This window comes from Pseudoliparis swirei, chromosome 21 (genome assembly GCF_029220125.1).
Source record: "Pseudoliparis swirei isolate HS2019 ecotype Mariana Trench chromosome 21, NWPU_hadal_v1, whole genome shotgun sequence".
NCBI lineage: Eukaryota > Metazoa > Chordata > Actinopteri > Perciformes > Liparidae > Pseudoliparis > Pseudoliparis swirei.
The window spans coordinates 8,552,739-8,570,613 of NC_079408.1; the positions used below are offsets into that span (position 1 = coordinate 8,552,739).

General features: G+C 44.7%; 1 protein-coding gene across 1 annotated transcript in view; it reads left to right on the forward strand.

Annotated features, from left to right (window-relative positions):
• Positions 1-614: 614 nt before the first annotated feature.
• LOC130211897 (collagen alpha-1(XXV) chain) overlaps positions 615-17,875 on the forward strand; it is a 152,789-nt gene continuing 135,528 nt past the window's right edge. Inside the window, exons 1-2 of the mRNA XM_056442933.1 lie at positions 615-1,163; positions 1,320-1,389. Coding sequence (XP_056298908.1) covers positions 867-1,163; positions 1,320-1,389 — 367 coding nt within the window. The 5' untranslated portion in view covers positions 615-866. The remainder of the gene's footprint in view (positions 1,164-1,319; positions 1,390-17,875) is intronic.

Sequence of the window (17,875 nt, forward strand, 5' to 3'; positions counted from 1 at the left end):
GACGGGCCACACACAGACTGTGGGTTCGCTCAACGCCAGCATCCCATGCTTTAGTGCCTCGGGGCTCTGTGGCTCTCTTCTCTCTGCATGCTGTCTATTGAACACAATCAATCAATAAGATGTGCTATTTGCACAGCTCAGTGAGAGCCCCTATCTACCCGCGAACACCCTCAGGACGATAGCTTTTAAGTTTCCCGTGCGTTTTTACGCAGCGCCATGGCCAACACGTTGCCATACATTGGTTGCAGAGAATGTAACCCTTCAAGTTTAGACAACTCCACGACTGATGTATTGTGTTCAAAATAAAAACAAAATCTGCAATAAGTAACTGCATTTATAGGCATCGATCTTGTTCTATAACTGGAGATCTGACATACTAAACCCGAGCGCAAAAGGAGCGGGTCAATAAATTATGTTAATCAGCCAGAGCAGATTGAGGGCGTGTTGTTGCTGTAATGAGGGGGAGCATGCCCGCACCGTGGTGGGAAAGCTCCGAGTGGTAATGCCGTCTCCACTACGTGCGCGCAGCCTTCCAGCTCCCCAGCCTCTCTTTCGACTCTATTGTGCATAACAGCAATTTCCTCCGCAGCAGACTACTGTGCAGCGGGCTCGGTGCAATAAGTTTACCGGATCGAGCCGCCAGTCACTCAGTGCAGGTTGACTTCCTCTGCTGGAGCGCAGTGGTGCTCCACTCCACTCATCTCTTATCTGTCGCTGCGAAACTGCACGAAGCCAACTGCGTGTCCGTGAACGCCGCGTCGCAGGCAGCAGGGCTCATCCACACGCGCAGAGCGGTGTGCCACACATTCGTGACTCCGCGCCAGATGCAGCTCGCACCCGACCAGCGCGCGTAGTTTTGTAGTGAAATGGAGACCGCGGAGGCAAGAGGAGCATCCAAGTGCGCGGAAAAGATGGAGAAAGAAGTGGCGCCTCAGAAGCGGCACTATTACCGCACGGCACTGCTCAACATTATCTCGTCTCTGTGCTCAGTGGCGTCCGTCGCCTTTTGCATTCTTCTGAGCATTAACGCAGCTGACGTTAATAGCCGGGTTCTGCACTTGGAGACCGGGAACGGCGAGCACAGCTTCCTGCGTGCTCCCGGCTACTCGATGGATGACTTTAATTCATTGATTGGACAACGCGTGGACGAGCTGCTCTCTCAGGTAAAGGTGGCTCTTGCACGTGCTACCTCGGTAACTGTTTGCGCGCTTTTACTTGATAAAGTGACATTGTTTGAAAAATCCTTCCAGGTTTGATTTCATTGAAAGCATCATGCATGTGCAAATTAATGACAAATTGTAATTTGTTTCCAATTTCAGCGCTCCTATGAAAATTTGGTCAAGATTCGGACAGCAAGACAAGCATCACCTGAATGCAACTGCCCTCCAGGTAAATACCCCCCCCCCCCCCTCAATGCATTCTGGGTGTCTGCTGTGACTCAGTCCAGAGTTGACGTGAGAATGAATTAGGAGCTTTCTGAACAGGTCTCTCCAGTTTGTTTCATTGCCACGTGACAGTGTGCATAGTGTGTGGAGGTCTGCTGTGAAGGATGCGGACAGCTGACTAGCCATCATGCTTAGCAGGAAGAAAGGTATTTAACAGCAGCCTATACATAGACGTGCCGAGAGGTTGTTTGACTTGTGGCGTTGTCTGGTCCCCTTGGAAAAGAGATGTGGAAGTTCTCGTTTGCCACCAGTAGATGGAAACATTACTTCCTTCAGATTCTGATCATTTTGGGATGGAGTCGAGGCTATTCTCTAGTCTAGTGTTTCTCTGGGATGTTGGAGGTGAAGCTGCACAATTTGGGGTTGTAACATTACACTTTTTTTTCTCCTTCTTTCTGACATTGAATTCATACCATGGCTTTTACTACTGTGCATCATTATTAGATGCCACGAGGATGCTCCTCAATGTGTGTTGACAGCTCTGGTGAGAAGGAGAAAATGGACAAAAAGAGGAGAGAAATGTTTCATACAAAATAACTCAGCATTGCCATCTCCATCGGCTAGAATCCAGTTTTAATGTAAAGGTCAGATGGTTGAGCAGTTTAACATTTCAATACCTCCATTAGGAATGTCTTCCATCTGTTATGCATCAAGAACAAGGGTGGATATAACCGATTAAAGTCTTGAATATCCATTCATTGTATCTGCAAGCATGTTTGGAGGTCAAAGGAATATAATATAGTCTTTGTTCAATGAAAACCATGTATATCCAAAATGTCAGATCAACTGAAGAATTGAGTGTTCCTTAACGGATTGATTCAAACTATCATACTTCTTAAGCTAAATTCACCATTAAAAACCCATTGGATGAAACAGGCCTCGTTACCAATCTGAAAGCAGCAATGTTTGAGCTCATACAAAGTTGACATCTTGGAGATGTATGGTTTTCTTTTAGGACTGTGAGGATATGGGAATTTCTTTCGAATTCCACCAGACGTATATATTTGAAGTGTTCGCTCATAGCATCTACAAGGTCACTGACAAGCATCAGTTTTCAGAATTCCAAAGGTTTGTCAAACAGGATCCTCAGCCTCTCTTAATATGGATACAAGTAGTCCCTGATATCAGAGTTAAAGTGTAATATAATCACTGCATGAGTAACAATGAGGCACATAAGGACATTACACTGTGTCGGGCACGCTGCAGGAAATGTGCACGTTTTCACAACTTTCCTGATGCAGAGGGATCTGTCCTCAGTCAGCTCCAGCTGGCAATGTAATACAGTAAGTGTGAACATACTGTACGTGACCCCTCTGGAAAGGTCAGACTTGTGACATTGTTCAGAGTAGCTCTGGTGGTTTGATTTTTTGGATGGACAATCCAGGTGTCGGAAAGAATCATTCCTGCAGGAAGTGTCCTCTGAGCAGGAGGCTGAATCTTTACCTGCAGGGACTGTTCTGTTGTTGACCTTGACCTCTGATTAACCCTTTAACAGATTTTCATGCAGCAATAAAAGGCTCATAACATCTATCACAATCAGGCATGGGTGAAAGAAGGAACGTGGCCGGTGAAAGTAAAAATCCGAAACGAACGAGCCCCATTTTTTACTTTTTGCAAGTGGTTTATCAATTGCGAGTGAGTCACCAGCTGAGTGGAAAGGCCTGATTTATTGAGACACAAGTACTGGAAGTATTAACCATAATGAGACTCTCACAATCATGCTCCTCTCTGTTCTCAATCCCTATCATATGTCTGCTATTTATTCTCTCCCATCACATCACTGTCCTGGGCAGAAATAAAACAATGAAAACATCTCACATCCAATGAAGCGGGGCGACCCAATAGCCAAGGCGGCACCGAGCTCCGTCTTGGAAACTGGCACTCTGAGATGTGATTACATTATCTCATGTCCCTTTTTAAAAACAAATTTAAACTCTGGCGACATAAAAGCACACATAAACTGAGTAGTGAGTCTGCTGTGTATTTCATATTTCGGGGTTCATGCAGCATATTTTGTTAATCCTTTGGAGGGAGTCTTTTTAGGCCAACAGTCTTTCATATGAATGCATGATGGGTTCACTCAATAGTTATCCTCTCTTATTTCCAGGAGTCAGCCCGTGGGTCTTTCTTTTTTGTTCCTTCTTTGAGCGGGAGGACCGTCATGTGCTTTTCACGGTGTTCACTTTATTGCTGTCAAAGAAGATTGAGTGGTTTGAAGAGGCGGAGCAATGGTCCACAGCTTCGGGAGATTGTATAGGTTGTTTCTGAATCGCAGGAAGTTTGTCCCATCTTCAGCGTAGAAAGTCTGCCGTGAACTCAAAGTGTATTGTGTTCATGCTGATTTCATTCCCGGTTAATGAAGGTGAAGCTGCTTTATTTTTATTTTTCTGGGGACATTTGTCATTCTCACAGTACCTGGTACTGCCGTCATGTGACTAAAACACTGTAGCTGTGATTGGGTCCGGCCACGGTGATGACGGTGATGGTCCGGCGGTCCACCACTATGGTCCAGAATGAAATATCTCAACGGGTATTAGATCGATGGTCGTGACACTTTCACGTGAGACATTTATAAGCATGAAATCAGCGAATTTTGATGACTTTTACACGGAAACAACGAAGAGGTAGACATTTAGGATTTTGAAGTGGCCACTTTGCTTTGTCCTTCAACTCCTCAGAATGTCCTCCGGTTTATAACCATATACCTGCAGGGTGAGTTTAAAAGTGAAAATAAATCGTGGAGCGCCTCGTCCCTGCTAGAGGCCGAATGTGTGGATGCTGCATTGATTTTTCACCAGTTTTTTCACCTTTTTTCCACTGCGAGGCCAAAGATGTTGTAGAAGTAAAATGATACATCTGTGGAGCACTCCTTTTAGGGAACAGTTGTGTGTGGATTGTGTGATGTCACACCCTCTCAGTGTGCCACAGCGTCAAGTCTCCCTCTAATAATTGTTCCAGTATTGGCGGGCAGTTTTTGTTTTTCATTTTTTACTGCGTACGCTCTCCTCCCCTGGGATCTACATTCCAAGCAGAGCATGCTGTTTAATGGGCGCATAATAAAACGTGCAGTCAGCACGGTGCTTTGCTCTTTCCCCGTTTACTTACCAATACATCTCAAACCCCTCCCTCCCCGATAACCCCTTTTCCCACTCTGCAGCATTTCTCGCTTCAAAAAGCCTGCCAGCTAAACACCGGCTAAAGTGCTCTTGAGAAAACACACAACATGTAATGTGCAGGACCCCCCGCCCCCCGAGCCCACCATCGCAACCACCGACGCCGGTTGGCGAGGCGAGGCGAGGTGCAGCTGGGGATCGAATCAGCTGCCTGTTATGTCACAAAAAAACCCCGAAGCAGATGCAACGATATCTGTGTGGCTTGTTTTGTCAAGTCCAGATTTAATTAACTTCAGCAGAGGCAAACTCATACACACACACACACACACACACACACACACACACACACACACACACACACACACACACACACACACACACACGCACACACAGCCCATAACATTCTCCCACCTAATCACTCCTTTTCAACTCCATGTGGCCAAGCTGGGCTCCACGCCCCCTCTCCGCCGTGGGTAATCCCAGCGGCCTGATACACTTACAGTTGTGCCAATCCCTTCAGATAGGCTCAACTCAGTGGGCAACTGGTAATTAATCACTGACAGCTTTTGAATATCGCCCTCTGTGTGGTTTGATGCTGGGAGGTGCCCTAATGGCCATGTAATTACTGAGTGCTAGGTAAAGCTAAGCAGACTTCCAGGTAGCCACTGCGGCCAGCTGCTTTTGGTAAGCTGCCTTCGTGAGCAAGCGAGGCCGGAGACAAAACTCTGGCCCGGGAAGCCTTGGCTGGAGGAAACGGCGAATGGGCAATCATGATTATGATTGCGGCTAAATCGCTTGAAACGGTATCTCCATGTAAATCACGGGCATAATGTTCTCCACCCATTGCATAACGACTCATTCAGCTCCGATTTGACACCAGCTCCAATAAATTAACATGACAGCATTCATCACGATGAATCATCGCAAGTGGTGCATTGGCTTACATTTTCAATTCTCAAACGAGGTTTATTATAAAGGGCAAGATGCTGGAAATAGCCCAGATGGTCTCTTTATACCTTTTGACACGGCAACTTTTAATGGGAGATGATGAGGCAGGCCAGTTGAAAGCACTGGTAATGAGTGTGACTTTGGGCTTTGAAAGGGTGGCGCACTTTTCTTCGTCTTCTTTATGCTGTACATTAACCTGAGGGGATGCTCTGGGTGGACAGGGGTTTTATACGAGCTGTGATGGATGGATGGACAACAGCACTCCGCTGGAAATATAAGTACCTCAGGCTTTGAGGATTGGGACAAGGCCAAAGGAAAGGAGCAGAATCAAAACGCTGGTGCCTAATGGTTCGTCTTATGTGTCTTTGAACATTTCCTGGCGGTGATCCTTCTATCGTCATTTTTGTGTGGAATAATGTAGGAAGCTTGGAGATCCTGTCTTGGCTGCTCCTACGGTTACGACTTGGAGTTAAATGAAGGGGTTTCCGTCACCACAACATAACGGCACACCCCACAAATGAATACAAGAATTGTCTCCCGTTTTTATTGGACATGCATTTGCTTCAAAAATAGGCCGCGTTAGTAAGGGAATGAAAGTTTCCCCTTTTCAAGTTGATTGCACATTCAGCGTCGTCAAAGCGCTCGGACAATAAGATTCAAACCGTTAAAGATGGAGCACAAATTGTGTAGCTTTGTCCTTTTTTAAATATCGTGCTTCGTCAATGGATGTTTGAGTCTCTGCACCTTCTTGAGGTTCTCGTGGGTGGGGGCGATACAACATTACCCGCCCTTCCATTGCCCTGTAACCTCCAGTGCGGTAGAGGAATCACTGCTGTCGGTTGCCTTTGATGCTCTTTCTCCCAGGATGCAGTGCTCCTCTCGTCAGAGCTGGGTGGCAAAACCCTCCACAAAAGACGTCTCACAAACTCTCGGCCTCGTCTGCTGGGTGCCCTCTGACACTGGATCCTACTGAAGTCTCTTTTGTGATGGCTGAGGTTCACCCTTCACTCACCCACATGCTATCCCTCAGCCACCAGCATTCAAAGAGACTTTACTAGACAAGGGGAACCTCTTCCTATGTGGCACCCTTGTGGAACAGCCGGTCTACTGTTCAATATGGTGATAGTTCCATGACTGCAATTCCACTGAACGTCTCATCTGAAAGGTTCCCTGTGAGGTTTTTGACCTCCAGTAGCGCTGTGACGCTGTTTTTCTATGAGTGGGTCCCGGTTTTCTTTATCTTTTGTGCGGGTGATGTGATGCACATACTGTAGCTGCCCATGGTTTCAACTTATTCCACAAACCTGCAGGTGCTAGCTGGTGAACAATAATGTAAAATATGTCGTATTTAAAATACTTAAATAAAGTATTTAGTTTCTTTAACAAGCTCCATCGATGACAATTTTGATATATAGTCAGTATTTTTTATTTGTGAAGCATTATTGGCATGACAGCAAACTACATTGTACACTCTCTCTGATGTAGAACGCAATTATCCCGCAATGCCAGTCTCCGTGAAACAATTCTTATTTCATTCTTGTTCAACGTAAGAAGGATTTTCCAGTGTCTGTCATCAATTTCAAATCACCAGTAAAGCGCGACGATGCCAGCGTTCACCCGTGTCATGGAAATTCTGGGCTCCAGACAAGCAAAGAGAGCTAGGAACCCCTGAGGCGCTTCCCACATCCCTCCCTCCCCACCGCCTGTGGCTTTGTGCCCCAGGCCTCTCAGCTCCAGCAGACATGGAGGATGGAGGAGGGGGGGGGGGGGGGAGTTAGGGGGCACAGATGCTGCTGCTCTGTTCTTCATCAGCCTAATAGAAACAGGCACTACAAAAAAAGAAAACAAAAAGACTGGTGTGTAAAAAGCATCGGGACATGCCATGGCAGGAAGCTGCGAGGTTGCCAATGTGCGCCTGACATGCAAACTATGGATAATATTGTCTTACCATGAAAACAATGCTTGAATGGCGTTTGCGGAGTCTGTTTATTTTTAATGTGTGTATGCATCATTAACTGTAAGTCCACCCAGACGGAGGGCGGCATTAGCATAGAGCTGCTTCATATTATGTTCAGTTCTTAAGTTCAAGAACGGCTTACCTTGACACAGTCATTTTTCATTTTGGGACTGTAGGGAAATACATTTCCATTTTATTGGAGAGTGAGATGGAACCTTTATCTAGCAAGTCTTAGAGATTCAAGACCCTCAAAAATATCCTCATTTAATCCTCACCGTACAAAAGTGCAACAAAACTTAGGCGATGCATCCAATTTAAACATTTATTATGTTACTAGAACATACATTTTTCATGACGCACGCTGTCAATATTCAAATTAGAAGTACAAATTCGCGATTGCTCATCGACATTGTACAGATGATGACATCCCATTTAATAAATATTCTATCCACTTTCTATTTTTGAACCATGAGCTACTTAATGAGCAGATGCACTGAATGTGTGAACTGGACCATGCACCAACGCTGCCTTGTTTTCATTGGCCGATAATTAAAAAAACCTGACTAGCTCTTTTATATTGTTATTACAAAACACTTCAAATATACTCTCACAATATGAGCATTTATGTTTCTGGACTTTGACAAAGGGCCTTTGACTTGAAAATCCACCTCTATGACATTAAATACATACAATATAAAAACTAAAGCCATTTGAAATAGTTTCTTGACCTCAATGACATTTTGATAAATAAATCTGTTTAATATAATCTCAGCTTCCATTCCTCCGATTTCACTTGTTTTTACGTTCCATCTTAAATCCTTAATGTTTCTGAGTAAACGTAACCTGCCAGGCTGAACACCCTTGTGGACCCTCTTTGTTTACGTCTTTTAACCGAGGGTTTAACCTCACATTGCCATAAATTGTGGGCAATTCCTTCGGGCAAAGTCTGCAGAAATGCGGACTTAGGAAAAGGGTTCATAAAGGGATCAACATGTCTTCGACGGAGCCCTCAAACACTCAATAGTTTGACAGGGGGACGGCCCTTAACCCCTGAAGGACTTTCCTGGAGCGACACTCAAAGTCCGTCACTCTGAGTGTGGATATTGGGATCGGGCCATCCTCTCCATTCACATTTCTGTTTTAAAATAGCAATTCTAGTATTGTCTTTTCTTTTAATGACCCGGGTTCGGAGCAATATCGGTCTACACCTAAGGCAGCACGGGCCGTTATCCTTTTGGAGTATTTATTCACGGCGGTTGAAAAACATGTATTAGAGCTAACATTTCAATTTTAAAACCATTTAGTCTCAGCAAAACCAAGCAAGCAATCCCTGCAGCTATCCAAAGACGGCAGGGATTTCTCAAAGGGGAAAAAGTGTGTCAGTGTGTGTCGAGCACGGCTCGCCCAGCGGCCGGCCTGATCATGTATGCTCCCAGACTCCCTCGGGGCGCCACCAACAAGTTGGACTCAGAGAAAACCAAACGTTTCAAATGGTTGGGTCTGACTGCTGGTGTCCGTGGTGTTTGTCAGTTCAAGGGAACCTGTTGCCGCCCCCGCCCTTTTCCATTTCCTCTTCCATGTCGGTTGAAGATTCAAGCCTGGCTTGAGATCTTGTGGGCTTGCCTCGGTGTGTCCCCCCCCCCACCACCACTCAGCAGGCGACTCGTGCTTCGCTTCCTCCTTGTGCTAAATGTGACATGAAATATGAGTCATGCTGCAGATGAGGGAGGGCAGTAAACACATCGCGCAAACACTTGAGCCCATGTGCACTCACAAACACGGCGCATCACAATATGAGCACACTCGTTGAGGACGCCACACACACACACACACACGGAGAGGCCACGGAAACATGCAGCCGTGCGTGACTTTTCTTCATTGCAGCTTTTTGAATTTCCATCTATTACAAGTGGCGTGGGTTCTTTGATGATATTGTGGCTTGGTCCATTTTATTTTCTGAATTGAGAGAAGGCGAGCACATGATATAAATGAATTGAAGCCATTCATTCTCAATGTTCTCAACAAGCTGTGACGTTAACGGTGTGTGATGTGGTTTTCTAATCAAGGCTTATTACAAGGTTTTTTCCCCCCCTCAAATGTACGATGACTTTATTTGCTTTCCCCTTCAGCGTGCAATTAATCCAGAACATGCAGTTAGATAATCTTTGTTAAACAAACGTCACAGTGCCCGGGGAAGTGGCAACGCGCCTATTTAACGTACCTGGGAATGTACACACATCTTCCTATCGGGAAAGATGAATCGATATGCAGGGAGTTGCCTCATAGTCTGGTCGGAGCACAGGCACTCTTGCTTTCAGGGGCCCCTCCCCTTGTATCTGATGAAGAAGAGGGTAGAAACAGCTGTGTAAGCCACAGCTAAGGCCTGGAAAACCCAGCTGTGAGACAGACAACCCTGTGCACTTTAATTTAATTGAGCGGTCATTTGATACGCAGGCTAGACGGCTAGTTAAATTGTAATTTTCGACAGCTTGATAAACGGCGCTGATGCACTGTATCAGCGTCTGGAAACAGGTTGGCTCATTTCCAGTTTCTGTTTGGGACCCTGTGGCATCATAACGACGCCAACTGTGCTTGTTTACATCATTTTCATGTACCTTTGAGGACCGGGTTTGAATTGTGAGAACATATTTTGGCCTCTGCTCACTTTGATAAGTGGCTACTGTATTATAGTTACATAAGGGGTAAGGTTAAAGTGGGAGTAGGAGTTGGAAATTCATGAAGCAATTTACCTGAACAGTGATTGTGCAATCACAGCTTAGCATCAGTCACGAGGCTCAGCAGCCCAGTCAAGGTTTTTTTGTGATATTCGATATTTACAAAACTTAAGAAGGGTGTGCCTTATTTTCTATCAATTAAATTGAGAGAAATAGATTAAACTGTGTTTTTTGGAAATTACTTTGTTACTTGTTAATTTTTAACTGATCATGAAACGTTTTAAATGTAATAATGCTACCTCTATGATATCCTTTTATAAATCTCAATAATTTGAAATGACAAATGGCTGATGTGATTGCTAAATACTAAGAAAGGTGCAGTGAACCTGCAAATGCCTTTTATGCTTAATTCAAATAGGTGTGTGGAGTCAACATATATATTCAGAAAAGTAGTCAAACAATTGAGATACTTCTACTCAGTTTAAAGTGTCGTGTGTTTCCCTGTTCCAGAGCACACGGTTGAAAACAGATGCACTCAGTTGATAATGTCATCTGGATTCAAGCTGTTCACTGACTTGTTTGTGTCATTCCTGCACTGGAGTGTGTTCGGCTTTAATGAATCAGGCATAGTGAGTGCAAATGTTACAAGATTGTAAATCAGAACACCTCATACATATTTTATCAATCCTCCTTGCAAACACAACAGTATAATGATAATGTGTGCTGAATGTCACATCCAAATGATGCACACACAAAACAGTTTCCATTACAGTGTTGTACCTTCTATACTTGAATGTATATATGCACATGAACGCTTTTTTCAGGCCTTGACCCAAATTTCCTACTGGATTATTTGTTTTCATATGGGTTTTATCTCATGGGCTTTTGTGTGATAATACATCTTCTCCAGTGTCCTCTCACGCAAAGTTATTGGAAGGTTTATTAGTGCAACGTTTGAGAACTTGGACTCGTGTCTGTTTTTTTAGATCCGTCTTAGCACTCATGTCACTTAAATGTAGCAAATAGCAGACAATGGCTGAGCAGGGGATCCAGTAACCATGGACAAAAAAGTATTTTTGGGGGCGGCATTATCTGCCAAATGAATGTAATGCAATGGTGATGAGCTGAAGCACATACTGTGACACAACTCGGAAACAGGAATGCAGGAGGAGGATCTTTACTTGTTAATTCAGGCAGGGTCAACACCGGGTGGTCCGTCCAATAGGGCAACACATCCAAAAGGGAGCAGGCAAAACTCTTAACCCTTCTGTTGCCTTAGGGTCAATTTGACCCCATTCAATGTTTCACCCTCCTGTTACCTTTATATTTACTAACATATTTTACCCTTTGGGTTCAATTTGACGCCAGCAATTAAAACCTCCAGAAAATTATTAGAATTAATATTGTTTTCCAAGTTTAAGTGTGAGGCACTTTATATTTGTTTGTTGACTACCGAAAGAACACCGACATTAAACATTGAATTAACCCTAAGGCGGCAGGAGGGTTAAATATTGATTCGGGTCAAATTGACCCTAAGGCAACACAAGGGTTAAGCCGGGTCAACAGGCAGATCAGAATTAAGATTTTGAATGTACTGGAGAGCTTGGCAATGACACACAAGACAATCTGGCAGAGGACAAGTGGAAGTGAGGGAGCTAAATAGTGAGGGGCTAATGAGGGGATGGGCTGCAGGTGAGAAGGGCGTGAGACAAAATCAGGTGAGCACAGGAGAGTTAATGAAGCAGGCAGGATGAATACAACTACGAAGGCAGAGAAGTCGTGACACAGACATTGAAATCAGCATTGTTGATCCTCTTTGTCTCCGTTCCAATCAACGTGACGTCCTGCAAGGCTGAGGAGCCACCTCCCGTGTGCTGTGCTGCTATTTAGAGCACTTTCATAACTCGTGGGGTGGTTGTCACTGAAAGTTAACTTCTCAACAAGATTGTCAGCGTGCTGGCCTTGAGCTGGAAGCGTCATTTATTTCATGCAGAGCGCTGCACTCACCACCTGCTGTGTCAGCTGCAGGGAGCTTCAGGTGGAGCGGGGGCCGGATGAATTCGACACATGCTGCGAATTCCATGCATGCACCTGACTGGACGTGTTGAAATATAGCAAAGTATCCAAGTGTACTCGGTTGTTCTATTCTAGGTCGTATGCTACGCCATCTATTTTTTGTTTCCTTAAGTACGCATAAATTGATGTGTTCAGTTTAGCTCGGATGGTGGATTTCTGAAGGCTGCAGTCATAACGATTGTTTGGAGCAGGAGGAAGCAGACCAATCGAGGAAACTCAAGTAATAACTACTGAAACAAATACATACATATGCAAATGAGCATAAAACTCATAGTATTGAATACCCAAATAAATAAATCTTGTCTAGATTACCACCTAAGCGACCACATTGCCCTCCATGGCACCTGTTGAAGGCCAACAATAAATTGAGCAAAGTCAGTTGCTTAATTGGAGCCAACCCAGCTCCTTACATTTTAATGCACTGTCAACGTTTATTGTCTCATAAGTACGCCCCCCCCCCAAGTGTTTTCACTGGTTGTGTACAAATGAATGGATGCTGCAGTAGATTAAGAAGACCAAACTCACTGAACCCTGCACATCATACCGAGTTGGTGGGAATATTGACTGACTGTCTTTTTGCAAAGACGCCCCACCAGTGGGTGGATACGTCTTGATCTAGAGTCAAGCGTTTGTAGTCAAGGTGAACGATTACTGTCAATCTTTGAAAAAATGAAAAAAGAAAAGGTTGTATGTGATTCTTTATCGATGATGTCAGCGTGACTCATTTACAGGGCTCCAGGTAGAGATTATCTCATTCTCAGGGCTAAACAGCAAAAGATGAGTAGGAATCCATCACCGCCATGCCCTTGACCTTTAACACTAATCATCTTCCCAGCGTTCTCTCTGCCTCTGCTGCAACTGTTCAGCATCAGAGCCTTTTTTAATAGCCATAGGAAACAAATGATAGAGAAGACACGTGACTTTACATGACGTACATTACAGTGGATTAAATGCAACATGACATGCCAGTAGTTTGGACTTGCCACAATAGTTTTTGTGCCCAGGGAGAGATGGTGACCAAATTAGTTAATTTTCCATGTAGGGCCAAATACAGTGTATAACATTTCATAAACATACTGACACCCAAAATGACTATTGGATTTCAGTCTCAGCGTGCATTTGCTGTCAGCTTCGTCATGCTTTTCCCTTTCATGTGATATGATAAACGAGAGGGAAAGTCTCGCACACGTGTGGGTTTTGCAGTCATGTCCCCAGCGTCATAGACTCGATCGCGTACTTGTTATTCTTGAAGCAGTTATTCATGCACCATTGGCTATCCCACCTATGAACTTGGAGTCACTTATTGAGGCAGAAGCCTGTGCGTTTCTGAAAATGTCAGGTTCCAATAATACGAGGGTGTAGGGTTCGTCTGAGGGCGAACAGGGAATAACACGACGTAACTCAAGATTTAAAGCAAAGTCCCATAGGAGGTAAGGCTCTCTTGCTTGTGAATGTTATACCAATAAATCAGTTTCAGGCTATGACTATGCTGCTGAATTGAATGAAATGATGAATAATAAATAATATAGGAACTAGGGAATGGGTAACCCTTTGGCTTTTCATCATGGCTGAAACTCCTCACAGCCCTTTAACAGTGTTTGCCTCTGCATTGTTCGAAGCGGTGGTGGCATGACAAAGGCAATGAAGCTACCTCAGAGAGGTGCCGCCTGACAGAGGTCAGAGCCGCGACCTAAAGCTGGAGAGGTTTCGGTTGCAAACTGCCCCGCTGCACTGGCCGTGATGTTTACCAGGCTTTGATAAATGCATTGGTTTTGAAGAAGCCTGCAGAGCCTGCGTACATCTAGTTTCTGTATTCGGTGAGCTGGATGGAGATTAGGGATTCAATATTTGACGTTTTTGTGGAAACCTTTCTATTTGTGGTTACCTGCTGGCTTGTAAGAAAAGCACACCGAGAGGCTAAGATGTGCTGGAAGTGCAAAGGGGCAACGTTCGAGGGCTTACAAGAGAAGAAAAATGGATTTGTGCTACGTTTCTTTATAGTTTGCTGACACTGTTCCAGGTAGAGTGCTCCCCTCCGGCCACGGAATAGCGTCTGCTAGCCAAAGTCAACACAGGAGGAAGTGGAGAAATGACTTCCCTCATTCGCACCAAGGCTGCTAATGCCCTGCCAGATCTGGTGTCAGAGCCGTCGGTTTGAGATGGATAATTTGCGCTCAACCGAGAACAAATTTCCAACTGAGGAAATAATTAATTTGTTCTTTTATTTAATTATATATTCCGGTTGCAGTTGGCCTCATGATTACAAAGTTAAAATGTATACAAAGAGGCTCTTGGGGACAAACACAATGCTGAAAGATGTGGATAAAGAATGAACATATTTAGAGAATATGTTGGTGAAGCAATTCTGGGCAAAATCCCAAACAAATGAATTTGCATAATTCTTCAAACTCGTGGATAGCCATCCCACAAAGAGGACCACAAGCAAACCATCCAGCTGAGGTCAACTGGACCGCCGTTATATTTCTGATACGTTGAACTAATCCTAATATCTGATAAGGTGTGATCCACCATGTCCATCTATGTGCAGGAAACTTGGAATGGCATTCAGAGTTTTACATCCACAATACAGAGGCCAAAACAGAAGCGTAATACGTCTGAAAGAGGCACATTGCTTGCACAACCGGTTACACAAAAGTCACCAAAAACTACATCAAGGCGCTGCTCGCGACCTCTTGATGTCAGAATGGGGTCACGTTCAAGGCTATTCCCTGCCCTGTTTAATTGCCATGCACTGAAGAATTTCCCATGTGCCCACAAACCATACAAGTCTGGTGCGGCCTAATAATTGTTCGCTCAAATCGCCTCTTTGTGTTGCCGTCTGCAGCAGGATTCTTTTTTCCCTTCCCCTTTCTGCACTCTTCCAATGAGATCTCCCCACGCTTGCATCGGGGGCTCAGAAGTAGCCATTGCAAACTATTCTCTAGTTGACGGGGGGTTATCCGCTCGAACAGCCACTGCGCCGAAGACCTGTCCAGCTGTTTGATGACCACCAGGAGCAAAGCTGTCATTTACCAGCAATCTCCGACTCACAGGGACATTCACGCCTTCGTCTACCAGCGCGTCGGCCCCTCCTCTGCTCCGGCCAGCCGCCTCTTTATCCTGCTCGAAGGCTCTCTGCAGGCAATAAGAGGAGCATGGGGAAGCAAGCTGTTCGAGGTCTACAGCTATTGACTTATCGACTGGGAGCGACAAAAAAGTGACCAAAATTAAGCAGCAAAGACAAACAGATTAGGGGGTGACAAAAAGCAGCCTGTGTGTGTTTGCTGCCGATATGGATCCCTCATGAGAAGGTTCAGGTCCCTAAATCCCTCCTCAAACAGGCCTCAGAAAAATTCTTTTTTTTCGATTTGTTCTTTTTTCCCTTCAAAGTTGGAAGAAAAAAAAGGGGAAACAAACAGAGTTCTTAGCATGCTCTGTGCGAAATAGTTGTCTGTGAAGCTCCAGAATGATCAATTATATAAAAGGTCTTTGGAGGCCACATTAAATGGTTTATGAAAACAGCATTCCCTCTGAGGGTTGTGCCGTCTCTGCGTCGCGTGCTTTGATGATGGTAAATGGTGCACAGTTTTATGTGCTGTGACACAATGTCAAAGTCCCGCAAGAGGACAATTTGCAACTTCTTCTGTGTTGCGCACAGCAGTATATCAGTGTGACTTTTAAATGTTGCTTTATTGCATAGCTAGCTGAGATTTCACCTGTACTCGCATGCATTCTCAGTTTCTGAAACTCTAAACTGCCACAGAGATGAAGCAGGTCAGATTTTTCCCCGATATTGATGTCTTAAAATATTGAATAAGTCAGTTAGGTCTTGAAGCTTGTTTGGCTGTTGTGCGCGTCAGTGTGTGCGCTCAGAAATTCAAGCTCATTTGAGACACACTGTTGGCACGGCTCCCAGCTCGCATCCAGAAAGCAGCCCCTGTCAGACTCTCAAAAGCCCTCGGCTGGAGATGAAACCGAGAAGTGTGTGTGTTTGTGTGTATATGTAACGCGCTGTGTGTGTGCACCTATGACGCCCGCGCCTCATACTGACATTTCCAACTGGTGCCGGTGTAAATAAGACTGCCGACCACAGCAGGTGTGGGGAGCAGCGCTGGGAGCAGGGGAGGTCTGCATATCCTTCAACCTCGGACCACGCAGTGTCCAGGAGAAGTCAATATTTGCAGTCGGTATCAAAGCCGGGCCTGTTTTTGTATCAAACCAGGCGGCACAGAAGCAAGCTTGTCCGTGAATAGGATATGTCTGGGATGCAACAGTTGCGCCGGTGTCATGCTGTGTGGAATTAACATAAACCGTCTATTGACTGTATTTAGGATACATTGTTTGTTTGTGTGCCCTTCACATTACAGCTGCACTAATCAATATGTTTTACATCAACAATGGGTCAAACAATGTGTCATGAGAAAGACGTCACCCGCAGGTCAGTGATGTCTGGCATTATGGGGATGTTGCACACACTCAGCTTTGAGCAGTTCCAAGGCAATTTCTTTGAATAAATGCATTACAAAACTTCGATATGAATCAGAACGATAATTTTAAGGCGCGTTTAGTTGCTACTCTTCTGTGACATGAATTGTACCTTATTTGTTGAAGCCCCATGCTGTAATTTCAGTCAACAGAATTTGCATTCATATGTAATTCTGTGGGCAACGGGACACAATCTTAGTGTCAGAAGCTTCCCGGATCCCGTCTTGAAGTCCCGTAGTGTTGACCAATCACGTTCAAACCGGCTTTGGTTGAATGCAGGTAAATGGTTCACGTGGAGAGCATAAGATGCAGAACGACATCGCGGCTTCCTCTCAACTCTAACTCCGTGCAGCGCATGGAAGATGAGGTCTTGTCCACTGGCAACAAGGGAAACCCCAGAAATATATCCCCAGGCCCCCCAGAGGCTTAGCGTTGTTCAGAAACATCTGTACTTCCAGTGTATTCTTTTTTGTATACATTTTCTTTTTGGCAATCTCCAACCAATATCAATCCGTCAGTCTATCCTTAATTTTCAATTGCGCGGCTCTGTTCGTAGCGGCTCTTCTCTGAGATAGATAGATAGATAGATATATACTTTATTAATCCCCAAGGGGAAATTTGTCGTCACAGTAGCAGCACCAATAAACTAAACACACGAGAATAAAATATAAAAAACAGGGATGAAAGATATAGATGTATACAAGTAAAATATAAAATACAAAATGAAGTATATACAGTGTATATGTATATAAAACCTCTTGACCTATTTGCTGTGATAAATCACACTTCTCCCTTTTTGTAAACAGAGCACACATTATAAATTCAAGACATTCACGGGAGGCCCAGACTACACTGGTGTCTGGATTCATCCCTCCCCGGCTCTTGAAAGTGTGTGGAAAAACACTTTACCCAGTTTTGCTTTGATTTGCAGTGTGTGTGTCGAGGGGTTTCCATCAGAGCCGCTCTCATGTGGTCCGCTGCCCGTGGCCCTGTCTGCTCATTGAAACCATCCTCTCACGGGGCTCCAAGACAAGGCCGTGTCTTGACTCCAGCGCAGACCATCGCGGTGGATTTTTTTTCTTCTTCCAGGTTTACACAACCTCAAGTGGGAGTGAGCTTCTGTAAATGTACTGAAGGAGGCACAGATTGGTTGTTAATACGCCGAAAGACAAAGGA